The sequence below is a fragment of the Ambystoma mexicanum genome, chromosome 12 (genome assembly GCF_040938575.1).
Source record: "Ambystoma mexicanum isolate Mex_15411 chromosome 12, UKY_AmexF1_1, whole genome shotgun sequence".
Taxonomy (NCBI): domain Eukaryota; kingdom Metazoa; phylum Chordata; class Amphibia; order Caudata; family Ambystomatidae; genus Ambystoma; species Ambystoma mexicanum.
This window is the reverse complement of record NC_090936.1, coordinates 951,934,554-951,957,078: the sequence shown is the minus strand read 5'-3', so window position 1 is coordinate 951,957,078 and position 22,525 is coordinate 951,934,554. Positions and strand designations below refer to the sequence as shown.

The window sequence follows — 22,525 nt, the reverse complement described above, 5'->3', positions numbered from 1 at the left end:
CTGAGGCACGGGAAGAAGGGGTACAGGCCAGAACATCCCTACCTACGCAGGACTCAATTTCTGCTCCATTTCTTGCCATTAGTGAAATAGATGTACAATCATCAACTAATGCTGTGGCAAACGCAGTTACAGCATAAAAACATACAGAAGATCAAACTAATTGGAGGGAAGACTTTAGCACTCCAGCATCAAAAGGCGTCGTGTGGCAGAAGTTTTATTTCAGACAAAACAGTAAAACCAAGTTACAATTTGCCGACACCCTACACGAACGTAGGGTGCAACCAATAATTACATCTGTTAGATAATGGTGCATGTTCTGCAGGAGCCAAATATATAAAACGTCTTTGAATGTGCAATGCTAAGTCCATATTTGCTCTACTGAATGAGGCCAAGCTTCTTTTTCAGTGATTCAGGCATCTCGGGAGGTGGTGGTCGAGGAAGTCTGAAGTAGACCTTAACAGAATCATAGATGAACCACTGCAGTGCAGTCAAGGTACCAATCATAATAATACGAGCAACCAGACCCTTCCAGACACCTGTAGATAGAAACAAGCATTAGTAATAAATAAAAACAAGGGAGTAAGGAGTCCTAAACATTTGGAGAAAACAAATACTCACCTTTCGGCCCAAGCTTTTTCAAGACTTGCCCAGCTGTACTGCCCTTTTCTTTGTTCAACACAGATACCACAGAATCAGCCGGGTGGGAAACAATAGCACAGAAGACACCAGCTGCAGGAGGGGGAGAGAAAAAAGGAAAAAGAAAAGTTAACATTGCAGAAAGCAAATAGGTGAAAACAGGCTTTCGCATACAGTGTAGACAAAGCAGGACCACTGAATTAAGCTAAACATATGCATACATCAAGATGGGATGACCGGAATGGTTGGAGAAAGCTGTTCTTGATAACATTAGCATCCAAAGGATTAAAAAAAGTTGCAATTTACAGTAAATTCAGCTAAACCCACTCTGAGCCACTGCAAGGCTTTAAAGGCATAGTCTAGTAAAAAATTTTATTTCAAAAATAGATAGCCCACATTAAAAAAAAAAAATACTAGCATCCTCCGTTTTAAAACTTCCTATGTAAAATTTTGAGATATTTAAGCTCAAAAGCAAGCACAAGGGCGCCGCCATTTTGTGAAATGGAGGCCCTCCTGTGCTGGCTTTTGCGGCACTAATGAAGGAAAAGCCAGCCAGCTGTAGTAAATAAAGTCTACCGCTGGGTGGCTTTCCCTTCATTAGTGCCGGGACTCGGAGGACGCGGACCGGAGACCAGAGCAGGAAAGCTGCAGCTGAATCTCGGTAAGTGCCATTTATTTATTTTTACGAAAAATAAGCACTAGCTGCGGTTTTTTTTCTAAGTTTACCGGGGAGCCCGAGAGCCCCAAATGGAAAAGCAGGTTCAGGCAGACAACACGGTTGTGTTGGAAAACGCTGCGGTTTTAAAGCCGCAGCGTTTTCCAACACAATAACGTTGTATTTATGTTTGCGGTCGCTTCAAAAGCGACCGCAAACATAAATACAACGTTTTTAAAGCTGCAGTTTTATTTCTAAGTTTTCCGGGCTCATCCAGCCCGGAAAACTTCAAAAAAAAAAAACCACAGCTAGTGCTTATTTTTTGTAAAAAAAATAAATAGCACTTACCAAGATTCAGCTGCAGCTTTCCTGCTCTGGTCTCCGGTCCGCGTCCTCCGAGTCCCGGCACTAATGAAAGGAAAGCCACCCAGCGGTAGCCTTTGTTTACTACAGCTGGCTGGCTTTTCCTTCATTAGTGCCGCAAAAGCAAAAGCCAGCACAGGAGGGCCTCCATTTCACAAAATGGCGGCTCCCCTGTGCTTGCTTTTTCGAATAGCTCAAAATTTTACATAGGAAGTTTTAAAACGGAGGATGCTAGTATTTTTTTTTTTAATGTGGCCTATCTATTTTTGAAATAAAAATTTTTACTAGACCATCCCTTTAAGGCTTGCATCATTTGGGGACAGGCATATTAAGCAATCTGGTAGGTGGTAACAAAGTGGGAAGGAGAGAATACCAAGGGTGGTGTGGGGATGGGGCAAAGTCTCACGGACCGACACTTCCTTTTTTGGGAGATTTTCACTATTTGCTTGACAGCATTTGTCCACCTAAGCGATTCAAATTGTCAGCATTCGCCACACAGTAGAAAATAAAATAATAAACACACAATGGTCATCTTTGCAACATAAAGAGGGCAGAGATGCACCTGTACACATCGTAGGAAGAAGAAATAACACTTGGGAAATTATACATTGCATTGTCCGTGGTCAAATTTGCTATTGCAATTGTGGAAGAACCATTATAGAATGGGTTATACGACATGGGCGATTGACCTTGGTAGGGCAGACATATTCCCACAACAGTAATGTTGGTCAGGAATAAGGCAGAAAAACAAAAAGGTTAACCGGTTTTTCAATTATCTGAGTTGCACATGTTCTACTCGGTTATCACAGCCCTATCCCTCTGTCACAATAGCCCAACACGTTCAATTGCTTTATGTGAAATAAATTTGCAATAACAGATGCAGAAAGATCAACATAGGTCATTGTGAAGCAGAAAACTATGCACAGCTGGTAGATGTATTCCTTTCCTTATTAGGGCAATTAGAGCTGGTTCAATTCCAGGAGATGTGGTCAAAAGTCACAAGCAAAACTAATGAAAGGTTTAGTTAAGCCAAACACTAAGGCCGGGACCTCATAATGTTGGATATCAATGAAAGCTTCAATAGAAAGCCCGGATCACCAATCTGAAAGGAAGCAATTTTAAAAAGCACACATGCTTACCAATATAGCCAGCCACGAATGTAACTACCAACTGTTCACCCTTTGAGCACTCGCTTCGTGGCTTAGGTACCACATATTTGTACAAAGCTTCAACTGTACGTTCAAAGCAGGCAAACTTCATCATGGTGTATGGAATCTGTCGCATCCACAGGGGAACAACACCTTTATAAAAACTGCAAGTGAAAAGTAAATTAATCTCAAAAAACACGCACTCATTTACTCACAAAAGTGTCTGCATACCAGCCAAGTCTTGATGGTGGGAAATGACATGCATTGCTAGTCATTGCCATCAAAACATAAATGGCTAATGTGCAGGTATATCAATCTCACATGCTAATGACTCAAGCACCAATGACTGTGCAACAAACAAGTTGCTGAGTGACAACCGACTGAACCTCTAGAGCAACTAGCAATTCAGACAAGAAGCACTCACAAAGGTGGATCTAAGGAGCATGTTAAATTGCTGGACACGACTCTACATGTTACATCGTTAAACATACAGTACTGATGCGTTATAGCACAGAAGGTTGTGCATGCTAATTACCTGTACCTTCATTCCGATATGCTGGCAGAAAACCATGCTTCATAAAAGGAAATTCACTTTCCGCCCAATAATATGAATTGGTCCACCTTTTACCCAGTGAAAATATAGTTTGCACTACTTTCATATGTGGGATTTTGGAACAAACATTTGAGAAAACCTTCAAGGACCAGGCATTTGACCCATGCCCTTACAAATATCAATGGCCTTAGTCCACAACCCTACTAGTTTATCCATCTTGAGGGGGCAAACATGGATTCCTGGAAAGACGTCCCATCCAAACCTGAAACACATCCCTGTTGCTTAAAGCTCTGCGGATAGTCACTGCAGAGACCAAAGGTTGAACGAGCATGGAAACTATTCACACCCTTCAAATCATCTTTCATTTAAACCACTTTAGTGCACCAAGTGTAAACCAGTATACGGAAAGCCAATCCTAATGTTGGAGCATCAAATGGCTAATTGGCTTCCTATGCAACCAAATCAAAAAAGCACCCCCCCTCATTATGGCAGCCGACACATGCACCAGTTTTCAGTGGTCTTACTTGGTGAGCAACATAAAATACGCATTATGGCACGGGTTCTATGCAAGAAAATAAATCTTGTGTGCGACATTAGGTAAGATGTACAAGTTTATCACACACCAGATTGGCTCAAAAAGGTGGTAGACCAGATTGGGTCAGTTTTAAAATGACCCACTCAGTTACGCAAGGCTCACGCCCACAATTCCACCCGCCTGCCAAACGAAATGCGTCGATTGCCACACACACACACACACACACACAACTTTAAAGCTGTAAAATAAAAACAATGGCGATTTCCTTAGCAGCATGAATTGGCTAGAAAAAAAATAAATAAAAAATAAATTAAAAAAAAAATAGGCAGGCAAAGTACTGTTTGTGGCATTGGGATTTGTAGCACTATCAATCCATTAAGTCGGCAAGGTGATGTGATTGTTAGATACTTACGCCCAAATCCCTTCTTCAGCATACATTCTTGGAAGAGCTTCTCTTAGAGTGTTTGCATAGCCAGGTTGCGTCTGGATACGAACTTTGGCAGCTTCCATTGGAGCCAGGGCAATATCTGCAAAGAACTCTGCGCTGGCAGATGCTGCCAAGTACAAAGATGTACGCCACAAGTAAGTGTTTTCCTGAAACAGATACAAAACCCGAAGTGAGCCAACGATAACTCATAGCTGTACTAGAATTACCTTTAAAATACAAAACAGCACAAATGAATATAGTTGGGTGTTTGCTTGTCAAAGTGCATTTCTGTACCGCAAAGCTGGCATTACAGGCTGCCATGCGTACGTGAAGGCCTCATTGCAAACCAAAGATTATTCTTAGAAAAGAATGAGGAATTAGAAGACAATAGGCGTTAGGACCCGGACCACTTGGGAAAAAATGTGTTCCTCAAACGGTTACCTTGATTAAACACAAAGGCAGTCAGTCCAACAACCTCAGTCAGCACCAGAACACACAGAATTGAGGCAGCTGCTAAAATTCAAGTAAACTAAACATGAAAACTTCAGAAAGGTGAAGCGTACTTCGTGTTCAATCTCAGAAGCATGGTGTGAATAGCAGGGTTTGTGCAGTCAAGCAGGACAAACATGTTGGTTCCATTTATAAATGTGAATATGGGATTACGCCAATAAAAGTTTATATCAAAAAGTGAAGTTCTCACTGGGGGAAGAGAAGACCCCAATTAAGTGAACTTCAAAGTGGTACATTTGTCAGCAGGCTGCTTAGGTAATTATTGAAGCAGTACCAGCAACTATCAGTATGTCATTCACATTTACCCACTCACAAGTAGGACTAAGAAAATGCCCTATTTTGCAAGAGCTCCCGTAAATCAGACATCACTTCAGATTTGAAGTAGTTTGAAAAACAAGAGAACCGACAAGAACAAACGTAGGCCAACTGCATGATGAAACTGCTGAAGGGTAAGCAGCAAGTAAACAAGGGATTCAAATGTGTGTAATAAACTATGCCTTATGTCAAGGGAACTGGACATGTTAATGAACGGTGGGAGACTTGGAAATCAAAGACACGTCACAATATAAATTAGGGGCAGACTTATTTATATCAAAAGGTCTTCACTTGAGCTCACAACTGCCTTTTCTTGAATAAGTAAATTAAACTAAGCACAATAGTGCAGAAGCAATGCTCTTTATTTGTACTGTAAATCTAGGTTTACAATTTTAGATCAGACGCAGACGAGTGGGATTTGTAAATTCATTAACTTTTAAGACGGACGTGAATATGGAAATATGTTAAAAACTCCAATAGCTTCAGCTCAAGAATGGACGTTCAGGCTATCACAAGTTTATTTAATTCACGACTCGTTTAATCAGTACTGAAGCACAAACACTGATTGATAAGAGCAGCAGGAACATTGAGAAAAAATTAATAATTTGTATAGGACAAGATTGCCAGCAAGCGATGCAGTCTTTCCTGCAGATTACACATCATAAATGCCATTTGAGAACTTTATACCACCTGCTGCAGGATACAAAATAATTGAAAGCGTTGCAACAATAAAGAGCAACGTTGCTACATAAATCAAGTTGGTGCCAGTTATACTGGTGTAACCTACATCCCCCACCGCCAGATGGTCACGTATGTATACAAATATGTAAATAGAACGTGCGATGGAATTATGGATGGATTTATGTGGCATAGAATGAAAACACAGTAACCTGTTACAGCTCCTGAGCAAGCCCTTCAGAGTGTCGGGTAGTGATATAAGGATTGTGTAAACGGATGCTGAACAGCTTGATGTATGTGCCATTCTATACAATTTAGGAGATCCAGAATACAGTATTAACATTTTCAAATATGAAAATGCTCCTTCCACTGCTGCCTGGGCAAGGGCTCATGTTCCCAACCTCCTACATTACAAAATGACACCAGGAAGGGTTCGTCTGAGGAGAAGTGGACATTTGATGCAGGAGGCTTTGAGAAATCTCCTCAGGCCCAAATACTTTTTTTGGACCCTGAAACAAAGGCCCCAGCTGACAGGTACAGCCCCCTGAAACGAGTCACTCGAGCAACCTGCCCTGTCCCATTACTGGGCATGAAGACTGAAGTAATAAGTAAAGACTATGTTGTGACAGACCTCCTAGCCACACCGCCACTCTCCAACCGTTTTCTCACCACCTGGAATGCCAGCTACGCAAGCCGGCATTCCAGAGTGCATTAGGACATATCTCCTCCCCCACCCTCCCCTTAGCACATACACCAAAGAACCCTCAACCAAGCTAAGTGGCAACTAGGCAACAACAAACTAATGAACATGGTAAAAGGATGAAGCCATACATTTATGGACATGTTAAAAGGATAATGCCCACTGAATAAGAAAAGAGGGAAATGTGCAGGAAACAACTATTACGCAAAGAGAACACACACACCAACTACAATAACCCTCACACAGACAGGTTTTGCCCACCCGCACAAACTGCACCCTATATTACACACTACAACCCTTCCACACATAATCCTTCATTCTGACATGAGGCCCACACACCCTCAATGGACGCCCACACTTGCGCCCGGGTAACACTTGCGTCAGACGCCACACTCACTCCATCCTCCCGACCACCACCCACAGGCAACTCGTTACTACCCCCTCCCAACGTGTTGTCCCCCCTACCCCCCACATGCCGTTCCAGAGAAACCACAAATGCACCCTCCAAATCAGGATCACGCTGAACTGATGGTACCATGGTTGTACCACTTAACACAACCCTTCTCTTACTCCACCTTGTCCCATCATCAAGAACCACATATCCTGCTCCTACCCTCCCCACCACATGCAGGGACATGAATGCACTCCGTCCTTTAGGGAGGAACCTGGGGTTCTTCACACAAACCGCATCACCCACTTCGACTCCAACAGGTCTTTTCCCACACTGCCATGCCCTCACATGATCCTGATGCACCCGCACCCTTGGCAACACCTCAAACATGTTCACCTCCGTAATCACACCACCACCAAGGGCAGCCATCCTCAACCTTGAACCAGCCTTCCTACCCCTCATCAGTTCGATTTACCAGTCATCACCGACTTCTATATGCTGCCAAAGCCTCTGAAACCACCGCCTGCCACGGCAAACTATTGGCAATGGCCAGCTGAATAGCCCCCATCACAAAGCCATTCATTTTTTCCACCAATCCATTGGCACATGGATTGTACAAAGCAGTCCTATGTCGTCTGAGGCCATAAGTTTCTCAAGAATTCCTGCCTTTGCTGGGACACAAATTGCACCCAGTGGTTCATGGCCATACCAGCGTGCACCCCTTCCCCATCAAATATCCTCTTAAAGGAAACAGATTACTTTATCAGCAGTCACATTCTCAAAAGCAGCATACTCAACCCACCGTGATATCATCAACCAACACCACCATAAACCTCCCTCCAAACACTTCATAGGGCCCACAATGTCCAAAGCCATGGACCATACCTCATTGGGAACATCCACAGGACACACTGGTTGCGGGCGCACCACCTGATCACTCAAGGCGCGAGCCACACACTCCTACACTACCACCTCATCCATAGCCAGCCACCAATACGCCTCCTGCAACCTCCTTTTGGTCAAAGACCTGTCCAAATACCCTTTTCTGCCCAAATACCCTTTGGATGTGCCAGCTCAACTAGCCTAGCTCTCCCCTCGCGTGACTCCACATGTATCCCTACTGCTTCCCTTCCTGCAGACTTTCTATAATCCATGCTATTTCAGCATCTCTTGCAGTTTCCTTCTCCCACTCATCTTGATCTACTGCGGGAAGCACGCACACCGCCTGGGTGGCAGCATCACCCACTCCCTGCTCCACCAGCAGCTGCGATATAACTATCTGCTACCACATTCCTTCTGCCAGGAAGGTACACCAATTGTATGTGGTCTGTCCCGCTAACATATGGAATAAGTTTTCTATGGCGACGCGTTTGGAGGAGTTAATCCTCTTCTTCCAAGGCCTGAACAGAAGGTTGAGAATTTTTTTAAAATAAGATTCAAAGATTCAATCCACCAGTTTCATCAATGTAGAATAACTTTAAAAAGAACTTATGGCCCCATAATGTTATCCAATTTTCATTGTATAGTACATTGAAAGAAAGAATTGTCTAAGATAATCCCAATGCATCTATTGGAGCACATGTTACAGATAATATTGTTTGGCACTTAGATACAGGTTGGTAAAATGGGCAGCCCCATCTTTTACATATTGATGGGTCTATCAGATACCCCCATTGGTGGTAGGTACAAATATACGTTTAAGGTTAAAGATTACGGAACACATGGAAACGAATGAAAGCGCCATACTAGCATTTGGTGCGGATTTCAAAAACACCTAACGTGTGTCTCTGCAGAGGAATAAGGCTATCATGTGGATACCATTATGCATTAACCAGAACAGGAAGTGATAGAGAGTTTTACCTAATGTGAATGGCCGTAATGGCGAATCGAGGTCACCAGCCTCAAGTTCTATACTTCAAATGTGGTCTCTCCTGAGGCGAGCTGTCCGCACGTCAAATATCGGCGGCACGTAAAGATTCACAACAAGGTCCAGGGCTGGAGCCTTCCCAGTGAATGTATGTTGTGGGTGGGACCTGGGTGAATGGAGTGTGTGACGAATATGCATTCTGTGCTATGGATGTCTAGTATCTGGCATTTGACACAATGACTGAGACAGCCCTGCTCGAAACTGGTATGAATGCAGTGTGGAGTGTTGAATGGCTGGGTACTTGTCCCAATACACATAATTGTTGCGAGTGTCTGGAGAGAAGTGAATGGCCTGAATGCACTATGCACCCGATTGGATGCCTGCCTGCATGAATTGCCCTTCTGACCGATGGTTGCCCAAGTGTGACCCAGCAGAATGAACGAGAGATCAACTAGTATACCTGGGGGCCTCTCACTACTAGAATGTGTGTTCAGAAGCTGAAGAGAAACTGCCGTTGAGACTGAAGCTTAACCTTGAAGCCCTGCTGGAAGAGAAGAATTGCTGTTGCCCTTCTTCATCAATCTGAAAGCTGCTGTGTCTCCAAGGACTGATCCAGAGAGGACCTGGTAAGGCGCCCTCTTCCAGAGCTACGAGGGACCATCATGCACCAGCCGATCTTTGCCAAAGGTCCTTGGTAGACAGACCTACGACAAGCTGCCGACCGGAGACGGGGACCGCCGTAGAATCACAAGAAGCGCCCGGACACTTGTCCACCACCGTTGACAACCGCTGTCGCTGACAGGAGCTGCTGTGCTCCCGTAGCCTAAGAACTCTATTCACAGATGTTCTCGTCCGCACCGCTGCCTGCCTTATCCCACCAGAGAAGACCAGGCAGTCGGCGCGCCGATGAGCATCCATCGGTGGATTTCCCGCCACCCAAAAACCACAGACGCTGACGACTAGACGCCCTCACTGGGCCACAGTTCTTCAAACTCTTTGCAGTCCTGAACTAGCGACATTGAGGTGCCCGCACGCCTCATCCACTCCAACCGCTGAGACTAAGGTGGGAAAAGCCTCCAAGGATACTCAGCCATTATACTCACAAACCATTCGCACCTCGCTCAGCATCCAACATTCCAAGTATGTTACTCTCTGCGAGTGCTCTACACATCCGTGCAAAGGGTACCCTTCCCTTGCACCTCCTACAATCTGCATTCCAAGATGGAAATTCCCTGGCCCATGTAGAATGACCAGTCCAACCACACGTCCCACACACTTTGTCTTGTCGTGAGCAGCCCTCTGTTGTCCTGATTCGCAAAGTTCTGTCCGGTTAAATTTCCCCCTCCCTTCTCCTACGCCTTTCCTGGCAATCGCTGTAGACACTGCTGTTCCTTGGTTCTCATTTCTTTTGGTCACTTCTTGCACTCAAACGTGTGACTCTTCAATTGCCCTGGCGATTTCAATCCCTTTTTCCAGCAAGGGGGCGGCCTTTATGGATCCATAGTCTCTCCCTCACCTAGTCTCCCTACATCTCCCGGTAGGTGTGTGAATGGGGGCTGCCTCTAGACAAATTAACTAAGCTGCTTCCTTTTGGTCATCAGAGTACTTGGCGCCCCCTTGCTATACTTTGAAAGCACCAATCCATAAATCCCAGCATGTAGGAGGTTCACCCGAGTTAGGTATGAATGAAGGTGGAAGTCATGCCCTGCGTTGCCACATAGTCGAGTTTATGGCGAACAGGAACTTTTCTTGTTGTTAAGTCGGGGTAAGTTTATTTTGTGAAACGGTTGCTGCAAACCTTGTGGAATGCGCTATAAAACTATTTGGTGTGTCTCCCCCCCCCCCCCAAACAGGCACTGTTCCAATTAGTATCTCTGGCAAGGGATCTCTTCACTTCCGTGTGCAGTATTGTATATTTATATAGCGCCAGCGCTCAAGGAGGGTGGGAACAAGGGGAAAGAACAACAGTCGCTCAGAGCCCTAGAAATTCTGAGACGATAATAGTCTGCACAAGCAGAGCCAAGTGTGTAAAATACATTTAACCATAAACCTTTTGTTTGGTTTCCTTGCCAACCATACACCCGCTGTGCGTAGGCTAATGCATGTAGGGCCTTTCTTCTATCAGTGTGCGTCTTGCGCAGCACTTCTTCATCCGTGTACTGCGCAACTCGCTGGTGATGCCTCGCCTTCACAGTGGCGTAAATCTCCAATTGTGCAAAATTTACTCCAGGGAGTGCAGGCTTGCCGGGGGTGGCACCCGTGCTCACTTTTGTTGTGGTCCACAGTGCAGGAACTGGTAACCACTCCAGCAGGGGGGACGTAGGGGGGGGCACACAATGGCAACTGGGCTTACCCATATTCAATCTGGTGCGCTTAGAGCTGCACGCCTAGTTCTGCCAAGGTTCGTCTGGCAAAGCTGCGGATCCTCGTTGCCAGTGAAGAAGGGCCGCACAACAGGTAAGAGGCAAGGAATAGGTTTATTGAGACACAAAAGCTGAAGCTCCTCGTTGCCAGTGAAAAAGGGCCGTACAACAGGTAAGAGGTAAGGAATATGTTTGAGCCACGAACCCCAGCGTCCAGCTGCGGTCACCCCAAGCATTTACTGAAAAGGAATGTGGAATCTTGGACGCATGTAAACAGTTCAAGGTTCCATTACAATGGATCGCTTGGAGCACTACGGAGGAAAGCCATGCACACATCCTGGCGTTTCTGAATGTATACCACAATCTGCAACAACTCTGCGCTTATACAGAAGCAGTGCTTAGTACATCCCGGCACATTATTGGTATGGCATGGAGTAGCATAAAAAAAAGTGGTTTACTGCACTTGTAGGTATTGAACTAATAGAAAGATTGCTGCTGTCCCAATTGTCCCTCCTAGTGTACTTTTGCATGGGATTTCTAAAGCATGCAGCTAGCTGGGAAGCAATTGAGCCCAAATTTTAAAAGCTTATTCAGAGCAGTTAGTTGGCGGGGCTTGGGAGCACAGGCAGATGGGTAAAACACAGAGGTACAATTTAGAAAGATTGTGCCATAGGTGACCATTTTTATATCAGAAAATATGTTACTTTGTTCCTTATACAATTCCACGCCGTTCCACCAACATGCACCAATGTCTGTTGGGACCCTCCGGACTTTACTGGTTACATAACATTTGCAAACCCCAAACCCCCTTCCCCAGAGACACTTCACATGGGACAGTCGCCTGAAGACAAATCAGCAAAACCAATATGGTTGCAGAAGGACTGGACAAAGCTTATTTTAAGCGTCTTAAAGAGACAAAAGAGGTCATTTTCAACAACTGAGTGTTTGGACTGTGCATAACATGCGCCGAGTACAGGCACTTTTTGCTAGTCACTAATATTGCATCTTTCATGCAGGGCAAAATCACTTGAGCTGGATAGTCAACCAAACTATTTCAGAAAGGTAAACCTTCAGGTTGCACAAATGCAGCAGTTTTTACCTAAACGAGTCATCTTACGATTAAATTATTGTACATGATTTTACCCACAATAATACACAGGATGGCCCACATTGATAAGAAAAGTCAAGCTTTCTAATTCAAGCTAATTGGTCACCAAGTTACCAACAAGCTAATGAGTCAGTCCCCAGTCCCATTTTCTAAAATGACTTACGCCTGTAGGTGGTCATATCCTGGAATCTTAGATTGTAATAATTGACCGTAGATTCAGTAGGTTCTCACTAAAATCGGCATTGGTGTTCTTGCAGGGTAAAATTGTGCCTAAACTAATATACGGCTTAGAACGTTGCCTTAGTTCGATAAGAAACAAGCAGAATAGAATAGAGGGTGGTATCTGTAAAAGGATCATCGGTATTCCTAAGGCCGTCCCAAAAGCAGCCTTTAGGTTCGAGTTAAGCTATATTTTACTCTGGCTATGTTTCACTCTTGGCCCAAGTCCAAACACTTTTATGCAAAGATTGTGGCTCCTATGCCGGAAACCTTATATGAATGAGCTTATAGTAACACATTCCTCCTAGAATTTAAAATTTTCCAAAATATTGACTCCAATTTGGAAACATTAGTTGACAACCCCATGTTAACTAAAAAACAGCTTGAACATGACTGGATTCGAACGACAATTATTTCGTGCACATAACACGTTGAGCCATTTGGCTCATGAACTACGAAACGAGGATCCCTGTCTAAAACCCTACTCGTGTTTCCTAATCGATAGTATTGCAGGATTTTACTGAGGCCAAGATGGAACATTCTGCCAGCAAAGGATATTTTAGTGAAAAGGAATCAAATAATGCAGAAAGACAGTTAATGTAGGTTATGTGAGGTGAAAGCTGAGACTGCGAAACATCCGATATTAGAATGTGAGGTCCTGAATGATGCTAGGAATGTATTCTTAGATTGAAGGGCTTTTAGGAATGCCATTACATTGATTTAATCTGGAAACGTTGCCTTAACATTCAAAACGTGCATAATGGTTGGCACGCTCAGGCTTTCTAAAGAGTACTAAGATGGGGTATGGTATGGAAATAGCCACAGAGTTTATAGGTGTCTTACGAGGCTAATTCTCTAACCTGAACCCTATTACTTGATCCTCTAATTATTTTGAAGATTTTAGTTGTAAAGAATTGTACGATTCAGGTATGAAGTGTAACACATTTTTATATATGGATTTTGAAGTATGTTTGCTTCTTTAATTTTTTTTTTATATAGCCGATATGATGGATTAATCTATATTATCCTTACTACATATACTGTGAAATTGCTTGTTCTTGATTTAATGTATTAAGAATGGTTTCCTTTGTTTACTGTAATAGAGTTCTGGCTTTCTCTTTTTTTTATTCTTCTAAGTTGTAGAGGTTTGATTAAACCAATTGCAATAAAAAAAATTAAAAATAGGAAAACTAAAATGTACATTTGCCAACACTTCACATGAGGAAATACGCATACCTCTCCCAGAAGGTTACTGTAAAAGACTTTGAAGACTTCATAGAAACCAAACTTGCAAAGCCCCTGCATGGAGTATCCGATGAAGGTTGGAGCCCAGCCTTTGGCAAGTCCACGAAAACCATCTTCCTTGAGGGTCACAGAGAAGCCATTGAATATACTTTTGTATTTCTTGGGATCCACCTAAAGGAAAAAAGTGACAATCAAAAACAGGGAATAAGTTCACATCAAAACTAAACCCCCATATGCAGAAGTCCACCAGACATCTTCATATAAATTAAGCGTACTGTGCACCATGCCGAGCAAAAGTGTACATACTGGACTGCACAAAAGCTCTCTGGGGACCAGTTAAATGTTATGCAAAGTGAAGTTAGGGTGAAGTATTGGACTGTCTGCACACCAGCCAAGTCCCGATAGCAGGTAACGGACACAATGCGCTGCAGCCGCTTCTATCGGAACATAAAAGGCTAACGTGCAGGTATATTACTCTCACATGCCAATGACTCAAGCACCTTTGACTGTGCAACCCAAAAAGTTGCTGAATACCAACTGGCTGGAAATTGGAGAGAATCTACAAGAACTCAGACCAGATAAGACATTCACAAAGATGGATCTAAGGAAGCATGTGGTCTATTTCCAGTGTTCAAACTGAACGTGCAACTTTAGTGACGAAAGAGACCAACATAGTTTCAAACGTCCTTCTGCTAACAGTAATACGGTATTGAACGTGCTTGCTGGAAACTGGAAAAACAAGGCAACACAGCTGGAGAACTCACAAGCCAAAACCAAATCAGCATATATAAATCTTGTTAACAGTAGATCTGCAGCAGTGCAACCAAAAGAAATTCAGATTTAAGTATTAATTTAGTGCTGAAATGCTTAGTTATTGGCAATACCGATTACTCCTAGTCCATCACAGTACTTTGATTGGCATGGCTCCTGTCATGGAGGCGGCTTGGGGCATCAAGTGTTCTGCGCATCCGCCCAGCATGGACAATACCTCCCTCAACCAACAATTTTTCCACGTAGGACCACAGGGCCTAAAATCCACACCTGGGCGATGAGGCGAACAGCAGATACTGCGATGACGATAAGTAAAGAGGATTACCGGTAAACAATCCAAGCATTATTAACTCCATGTCAACTTTCCCCAAGTGCTCACTTTTGAGGAATAGAAAAAACAAATGGACAAACACCACACAACAAATGTATGCTGCAACACCCCTCACTCAACTTTAAAACAGACAGGACACTCACTTGCCTCATAAAGTGCCAGAACTACCAAAAGCACAGACCACCCGACTGGCCACAATCTCAGATTTATTTGGATCTGCCCATGTCAAAGTTCTGACAATGTCCGGCATGCTTGACATGTCTCTGCCTGCACTCACGCCACAATGCCCATTATAGCACTTCAGAGTTGCCAAGCTTCTCCACCACTGATGGGCAGCTGCCACTGAAAAATGACCTAAATGCACCCGCTCCTCAACTTGCAAGCAGATCTTGGTACCAGAGGACCCTTAAAACGTACATCAGTGATGGGAACTCTTTAAGATCACACCAGAACTGCTGCAAAATTCGCCAGAAGGAAAGATCTCAGGGGATAATTGGGAACATGAGACCAGACCAAGGTATAGAACCAAATCGCGTCCCATCCACCGGAATATTGCGGATGGACCGACTCTCCTGGGAGGAGGAAATGACTGACCAAATACCACTGTTGCACTGTCAAACCTGCAGCTATGTACTGCCTATTTCCCAAAAAGCTTGGCCAGATACCCCAGCAGTCGAGAGTCCCTCTCAGCCAATAGGCTATCACTAATGTTATATTGCGAAGCGTCCCCTCACAGAATACAAAGACTACCAAAGCCCTAGCAATCGCTGCCAACTGCTTCTTATTTAAGGGGGGGGGGGGGGAATCAGTTCCCACCCACCTGGATCACTGCAGCAATCTGCCATACTAGGCTGGAGCAATGCCCCTCACGCACCTACAAAGCTGCAGCACCATACCATCCCAGATTGAGAGATTCTGGCCATCCCCCCTGCATTACTAAAACGCTGCATCAGCTGAACAAGTACACCATGGATCCCAGACAGCATCACCACACCACCGAAACCATCGCTGGACAGTTCCTTGCAACGAAGGAAGCCCAAAACACCATTCTTTCCCCACGGGAATGGGAAGGTACTTACAATAGCCACTAATGTTTCCCCTCAAAGCTCAGCACCGAGAGATTGTAGGTCTCGGTCCAGCGGACATGGAAATTAGGTTTGAAGTATTATACCTCCTGGAAGGAGGGTTGGAACACGCTGGTTTGAAAAGTTACGGCAATGGAGGCTAGTGCCACAAAGTACTGGAACGAGGAACGACATGGTGGTAATGCCGCACAGCAGTTGCAACCGCACGGTAAACAAAAGTACAGGCAAATGGTCAGCAACTCGCACACAACATTACTAAAATCTGGCAACCCATGTTCAAACAATCAAAAAAGCCAGTAAATGTGGTCATCAATGAAAGACAGCCTCTCCCCCACACACATTGCATACTTGGGACGTTTGCATTGGGGTGAAAATTCTAACTGGCAATGCCACGCTCTCAGGCAGCACTCAATACGAGCCATCGTCCAGTGGTAACTAACCATTTGAAAATAAGAAATAGAGTATAATTGGAGGGACTTGGTGTTTGCTTAGCACCCTGACTAAGGTAACTTATTTACTGCTATGCAAGAGACCTTGATGAAGCCCAGTCAACGTCAAATGAGTCTTGGAAGACTCAAATAGTGGGCAGGGTGCAAGATGGGTGAATGAATCACTACCCAGAGAGATCTGCAGCTTGAACATATACCACCCAATTTTGGCTTCCCAGTTATGAAAGAAAACGTTTATTTATTTTTTTTTAAAAAGACTACATTTTAGCATCGTGCAACAAATACAAAAGTAGTCAATTAAACACTCCCCGCAAATGCATTTCAGAAGCATGTACGAACCTGCATACGGCATTTCACTAAATCCAGAGGCACCACCGCAGTGTGAGTTAAACCACAACTTAGGATGCCACCTAAGCCACAAAGTGCAAAAAATTTGGGAGACCCGTATTCACAGCTGTATTCCTCTGTGACAAAGAAAAGACACACCGTGCGTTTAGATAAACACATGCATTGCAAGAGATTAAGTGATAACCAGACTACTGTGCCACCTCCCACACAAAGTTATCAGCATATATTAGTCAGTAATGGAACACTATTAGCAAACATCTCAAGTTGTCTCAAGCTTTGGGGGGGAGTGGGGCACTCGTTTTGATTTGGCTCATTAGATACGCTTTTAACTGAGCGCAGCTAAGAACATAAAGCAATGGCAAATGTATAGCAATATACATTGGCCTTGCTGATAAAATCAGAACGTCAATATGCCTCCCCTTTTGAAGGTATTGAAGTATTTGCTGTAACGTAAACATTCATTATGTACAATGTTGTCTTTGCAGTCAGTTTCAAAATGGACAGACTCCTACTTGCAATTGTTCAGACCTGAAAGTTGTAGATAAGGCATAGTATGAGCTTTATAGGGGTATTTCTGACTGCATACATATAGTCAAAATATACCGGCTTTGCCAATCCAAGGCATCTGGGTGAGTGGATGGGACAACTCGTGAGCACTAAATTAGTTCACTCCTACTCACGCTTAATAAGACTTGACCCGTCACATGCAGACAAACCTGGATTCTGCATTTGACCAGATCTAATGGAACCAGTGCAGTGTGTGTTGTACCGCAGCTTATAATGCCACCAAAGCCACAAAGGAGGAAGAACTTGCTAGATCCATACGCACAGCTATCCTCCTCTGTTTAACCAGAAAGAAACTTCAATTAGTTCTCAGTTTTAACTTATTATACTAGGTATATAGAAACGTGTAATACGTTTCCCTTTGTACACCTGTGTAAGTAAAGCCAGCACAAAATAAAAGCATCTAAAATATGGTATATGGAAAGAAACCTTGGCTTACATTGCGAGCAATATTCACTAAATATGCATGTGGCCCCGCGCATTATGGTTATCAAAATTGCACATCAGCAAAGAGGCGGAAAAAAAATACACAATAGCACAATAAAAGCTGCTGGGAAAATACATAGGTACAGGATTATAGGAGGACGTGCACTTAGTCGAGTAACGAACCCATTCACTTTTTTGCAAAAACAGAAAAAGCATTCAGAGTTTAAAGAACCAAAGAATTAAACAACATTTACCAGACCGGTATCGTGTATAGTTACGTTAGGTAACCCGATATTTATACAGATTCCAGAAGGATTTGTGCGTGGTTTCTAAACACGCCATAACAAAATGAATGGAAGAAAAAACTAATAACATGCTCATTCTTGGTTCAGCAGACGTTTTGGAATACTATCCAATGATAACAGGAAATCCCAAACGCGATCTCTACAACGGGTGCACTCAGCGTTCTGTTCAGGCTGCGATATTTCATCAATGATATGTTCAAAACGTGAGGACCTGCATGGGTATGAATTAGGTTTGTAGCGGTTGGCGAGAACAGGGGTTGTATGATAAACGATTGCTACATTAAAAATACACAATGCCGTTAAAACAGATCAAAGAGTAAAACGCTCGCTTCTTAAAAATATGAAGTACGCTACTTGACAAACGGGCACTTTCTCACCTGTGGCTCCTGCGTGATCCGCAGCAGAGGCGGCTGCTAGGTGGCGCCGGGTGGGCTGGACCCCTGAGGCCGGAGTGCTTGGAGCCTCGCGCACAAGCTGAAATTGCGGGGCGCTGAAGGGGTTGGCCCGACAGAGGTGTATGACGGAGGAATACATCTTGGAGGCTGTAAAGAGGAAGACAAGATCGTTAAATGGACCCTGAACCTATCAAGAGCCCTTGTGCGCACCAAACAGCCCCACCACTTGAACGGCTCAAGCAGAGGTCGGAAGAAGCCACCGAGGGTGTGCAGGAGTCAACCCTCTCTCGATTGCACGCTCTGGGATGGCTTCTCAGACCCGTGTTCGTTCATTCAGCTCCATCCCACTCACGTCCCTCAGCAGTAGTCGCACTCACTCTCTAAGATGGCGCTGCCTTCCCCCTCGCCGGCTTCTAAAGGCCGAACGTCCTCTGCGAAGAACCACTTTGTCCTTCTCTGACATCACCATGACGCGAGCGCCTGGAGACGAGCGGCGTATCTGATTTGTGGAGCAGCAGCGCGTCATGGAAAAGGCGACCGCCTGGCATGCTCTGTCCTTCCTTAGAGCTACTGCAAGGTTGGGCATGAAGGTCAGGTGACTCTGGGGTTTACTGTTTCCAAAGACACAGTGGCAGTGGGAAAGGGCGTTAGATTGTGTGATAGGCAACCAGAGTCTACCGCAACTGTCGATATTACCCTGCTATATCGTAGTGGTCACAATAGAATACTAGCCCAACATTCTCCGACTAAAAACATGTTTTAAGATTGGTAAAATAATATCACAGAGAATGTTATCATGTGACCTAAACGTAATGACGATCGCAGAAGATGCTTCCTATAGTGGAAGTACACGCATGACAATTTCTATCAAGCATTGGCAATGCCAACAGTTTGTGCTTTTTGTTTAGGCATCGAAAGGCACTTTCCAGGCACAACCCTAAGCTTAAACCTTATACACAAGCCAAAAATGTTGGCTTTGCCAATGCTTGTTCTGACAGGACTTCAGTGAAGGACATGCAGAGTGTTTTTAAATCAAGTGGCTGGAGGCAGGCCTGGTGAGACATTTTTATTACACCAATACCTGTTTACAACTCCAATTAATGAAGTCATGAACTCTCAGAAGACTGCATTGACCAAACAATGGCAGGTCCTTTCAATGCAAAACCTGATGGTAAGGCTTGATTAAAGCAAGCTGAAAGAGTTCTGATGAGGAGGTGTTTTGGGCGGACAGAGGCTGGAAGCCTTAGGGTTTAGCATAGGTAATGGGTGGGAACAATTTATTGTCAATAAAATGCAAGATCTCCAAAACAATGCAGTTAGATCAGCTTGTAACATACCCAGAAAAAATCATATTACAACAGCTAGACAGAACTTAAATTGGTTGAACATTAAGCAAAGAATAGATCTTAAATCACTCTCATTAATACATAAATGCCTCTACAACCAGGCACCCCCTTACCTTTGTGAGACCTTTACTTGTCACACATCATCACGACCAAGCAGAACTGCCCAGTCTCACTGTGTCATCATATCTCGTTTTAACCAACAACGGGTAGGGGGGGTCAGCTTCCCAGTGATGGCCGCAAAAAATAGAATACACTTCCCATTTCCATTAGAGCAGAACCATCCTTTGTGGTCTTCCGTAACAAATTAAAAACTTGGATGCAGGATCAAGATCATAACCTACCCAAATAGCAACACAACTAATTGCTGCAAATTATATATATGGTTGTAAATGATAAAATGTATATTCTCATGTTATTGTACATAATTGAATGCTATATGTAACACTGTATAAACTGTAAGAACAGCGCTCAGTTGCCTCAAGGCTGGATGTGCTATATAAATCGGTATTTAAAATTGCATTGTGAAACCTAGGCCTTTTCTCCCTCCATTCAGGATTCTCAAACTTAGGTTTGTTTTTCCCGTGTTTTTATAATATTCACTGTATCAGTATTTAAAATAGCATTGTGAAACCTAGGCCTTCTCTCCCTTCATTCAGGATTCTCAAACTGAGGTGTTTTTATTCTATAATATGCACTGTATCAGTATTTAAAATTGCATTGTGAAACCTAGGCCTTCTCTCCCTCCATTCAGGATTCTCAAACGTAGGTGTGTTTTTTCCCTCTGTTTTTATAATATGCACTGTATCAGTATTTAAAATTGCATTGGAAACCTAGGCCTTTTCTCCCTCCATTCAGGATTCTCAAACTAGGTGTGTTTTTAAAAAGTGCATTTTGTGAGCTCCATAATCCTGAGTGTCGTCGTCTTGTGCTATTGCTCAACCTGCTTGCCTCTCGCTGTCTTGTCTGCCTACTCTAGTGTCCTTCTCTAATGTTTCCCCCTCTGCCTTCCACCTCTCTCCTCTCCCACCTACTCTATGGTGCTCTCTGTCTCCCCTATCTTTTCTAACTACTTCTCCATTGACTATCTTGCTCTCCTCACTAAATCTGGTAGGAAGAAGTTTAAAAAGGATATCCTGGTCTCCAACCCAGGCCTCCCTATCGCTGAAACCTACACCAGTGCCTACGCCAAGGAAACTGTCACTGACATCCTCTTTTTCGTTCCTTCGCCAGACCTATGGACACCTCATATGGTCTCTGTGTTCTCTCCTTTCTTCTCTTCTCCCATTAATGGTGGAACCCGTTGGGACGCTCTCCTGGCCTCCTTCCACTCTTTCAAGGTCATCCTTAATGTTTACACAAATGGGACCGTCTTGGTCCAAGGTCCTCAGGCCAACCTTCACCTCTTTGATAGACGCTTCCCTCGTCTCATCAATTTCCTTTCATCTCCTGCTGTCCCCTCTCCCCCTTCCTCGGCAACCTCGACTCCCCCTTCTGCCTCCTCAGGGGCTACCTTACCTTCTCCCTCCCTCTCTGTCCCCTCTACACCTCCGAAGGGCGTACCTCTGATCTGTACCCCTCCCCGGAAGTCCTTCAAGGATGGCAACCTTCTCCATATTGCCACTCTAACTCTAGCTCTGCTGTCAAACACTCCTCTGACATCTGCCGCCTTCTGGAAGAACTTGACCTTGATGTCCTCGGTCTCACCGAGACATGGTTCACGGCCAGTTTTTCACTAGCTTTGACACGCTCCTACCTGACGGCTACAAGATTCTCTCAGCGCCCAGGTCCAACCGCTCTGGAGGGGGTGTAGCTCTGATCTTCCCAGAGTGGATTTCTGCCTCTGTCATTCCCACGCAGGCCTACTCCTCTTTCGAATGCCTTGTCTGTAGGCTCTCTCTCTGTCCTAGCCATTCCCTTACTGTGACTACTATCTATCGGCCACCTGGTCAGATCTCCTCCTTCCTCTCTGAGTGTGCGGACCTCACCCCCTCACTCCTGGCCTTGACTACTCAACTCCTCCTTCTTGGAGACTTCAACATCCACCTGGATGCCTCCTGTGCTCCCTCTGGACTCTTTCGTGACCTCTGCAACTCTCTCTCACTCACTATTCTCCCCCCAGGCCCGCCTCACTCTGCAGGGCACACTCTGGATATTCTTATCTCCTCTGACCTTCCCCTCTCTGTCCCCCTCTCCACTCCGCTCTCCTGGAGCGATCACTTTCTCCTATCCTCTCACCCTCCCTACCCCTCATGCCAAGCCACCTCCATCACTGCCACCCACCTTCTCGGTCATCCGACCCATGAAGCGCGTGTCAGTTGAGGCTTTTGCCACCACCTTCTCACCCATCCTCCCCCTTTGGCTGACTCTCACCCTGACGCAGCCCTCTCCATGCTCCACTCTTCTATATCTGATCCTCTTGATATCCTTGCCCCTGTCATCAGAATCCACATGAAGCCCAAAGCCAAGTGTAACTCCTGGTATGACTCAGATCTCGTTACTCCAAAACGCAAGTGCAGGGTGGCCGAGAGGAAATGGCGTGCTTCATGTTCATCCTCTGACAAACTGGCCGGCCACAGAGGCAATACCGGCTCTCTGTCCTCACCAAGAAGAGAGCTCATATCCAAGCCGCATCTCTGCGGCATCTAACAACTCGACTGAACTCTAATCTGTAAGGAACTTGCCAATCCTGCCGCAGTCTCTACCTCTCCTTTACCTTCCCAGGCCCTCTGCACGGCACTGGCTTCTCACTTCATTACTAAAACTCAGGACATCCTGTCCTCACTCTCTCCTAT

At 44.6% G+C, this 22,525-nt stretch overlaps 1 protein-coding gene and 2 non-coding genes across 4 annotated transcripts; all 3 read right to left on the bottom strand.

The window, feature by feature from the left end:
• Positions 1-198: 198 nt before the first annotated feature.
• SLC25A3 (solute carrier family 25 member 3) lies at positions 199-19,168 on the bottom strand. Of its 2 annotated transcripts, none has more exons than XM_069629429.1 (8): positions 18,765-19,168; positions 18,370-18,534; positions 16,689-16,813; positions 13,705-13,884; positions 4,303-4,484; positions 2,794-2,966; positions 619-729; positions 199-536 (listed from the first exon to the last, which is right to left on the bottom strand). In XM_069629429.1, the coding sequence occupies exons 2-8, from the start codon at positions 18,524-18,526 to the stop codon at positions 376-378; spliced, it is 1,089 nt and encodes a 362-aa protein (XP_069485530.1). In that variant the 5' UTR covers positions 18,527-18,534; positions 18,765-19,168; the 3' UTR covers positions 199-375. The 2 variants fall into 2 exon arrangements, with proteins under 2 accessions (XP_069485530.1, XP_069485531.1); XM_069629430.1 differs by lacking the exon at positions 16,689-16,813 and adding an exon at positions 17,414-17,538 and having other exon boundaries at positions 18,765-18,896.
• On the bottom strand, positions 3,021-3,250 carry LOC138514832 (small nucleolar RNA SNORA53). Its single transcript, XR_011281975.1, has one exon. It is a non-coding gene; the product is annotated as a small nucleolar RNA SNORA53 (small nucleolar RNA).
• LOC138514829 (small nucleolar RNA SNORA53) lies at positions 14,089-14,329 on the bottom strand. Its single transcript, XR_011281973.1, has one exon. It is a non-coding gene; the product is annotated as a small nucleolar RNA SNORA53 (small nucleolar RNA).
• Positions 19,169-22,525: the final 3,357 nt, after the last annotated feature.

Excerpts from the sequence above, each read along its gene's own strand:
- SLC25A3 (XM_069629429.1), bottom strand. The coding sequence starts at position 18,526 with ATGTATTCCTCCGTCATACACCTCTGTCGGGCCAACCCCTTCAGCGCC. Across the intron at positions 2,967-4,302 it reads GCTGAAGAAGGGATTTGGGC|TTTTTATAAAGGTGTTGTTC; the intron begins GTAAGTATCTAA and ends TTTCACTTGCAG. Across the intron at positions 537-618 it reads GAAAAAGCTTGGGCCGAAAG|GTGTCTGGAAGGGTCTGGTT; the intron begins GTGAGTATTTGT and ends TTCTATCTACAG.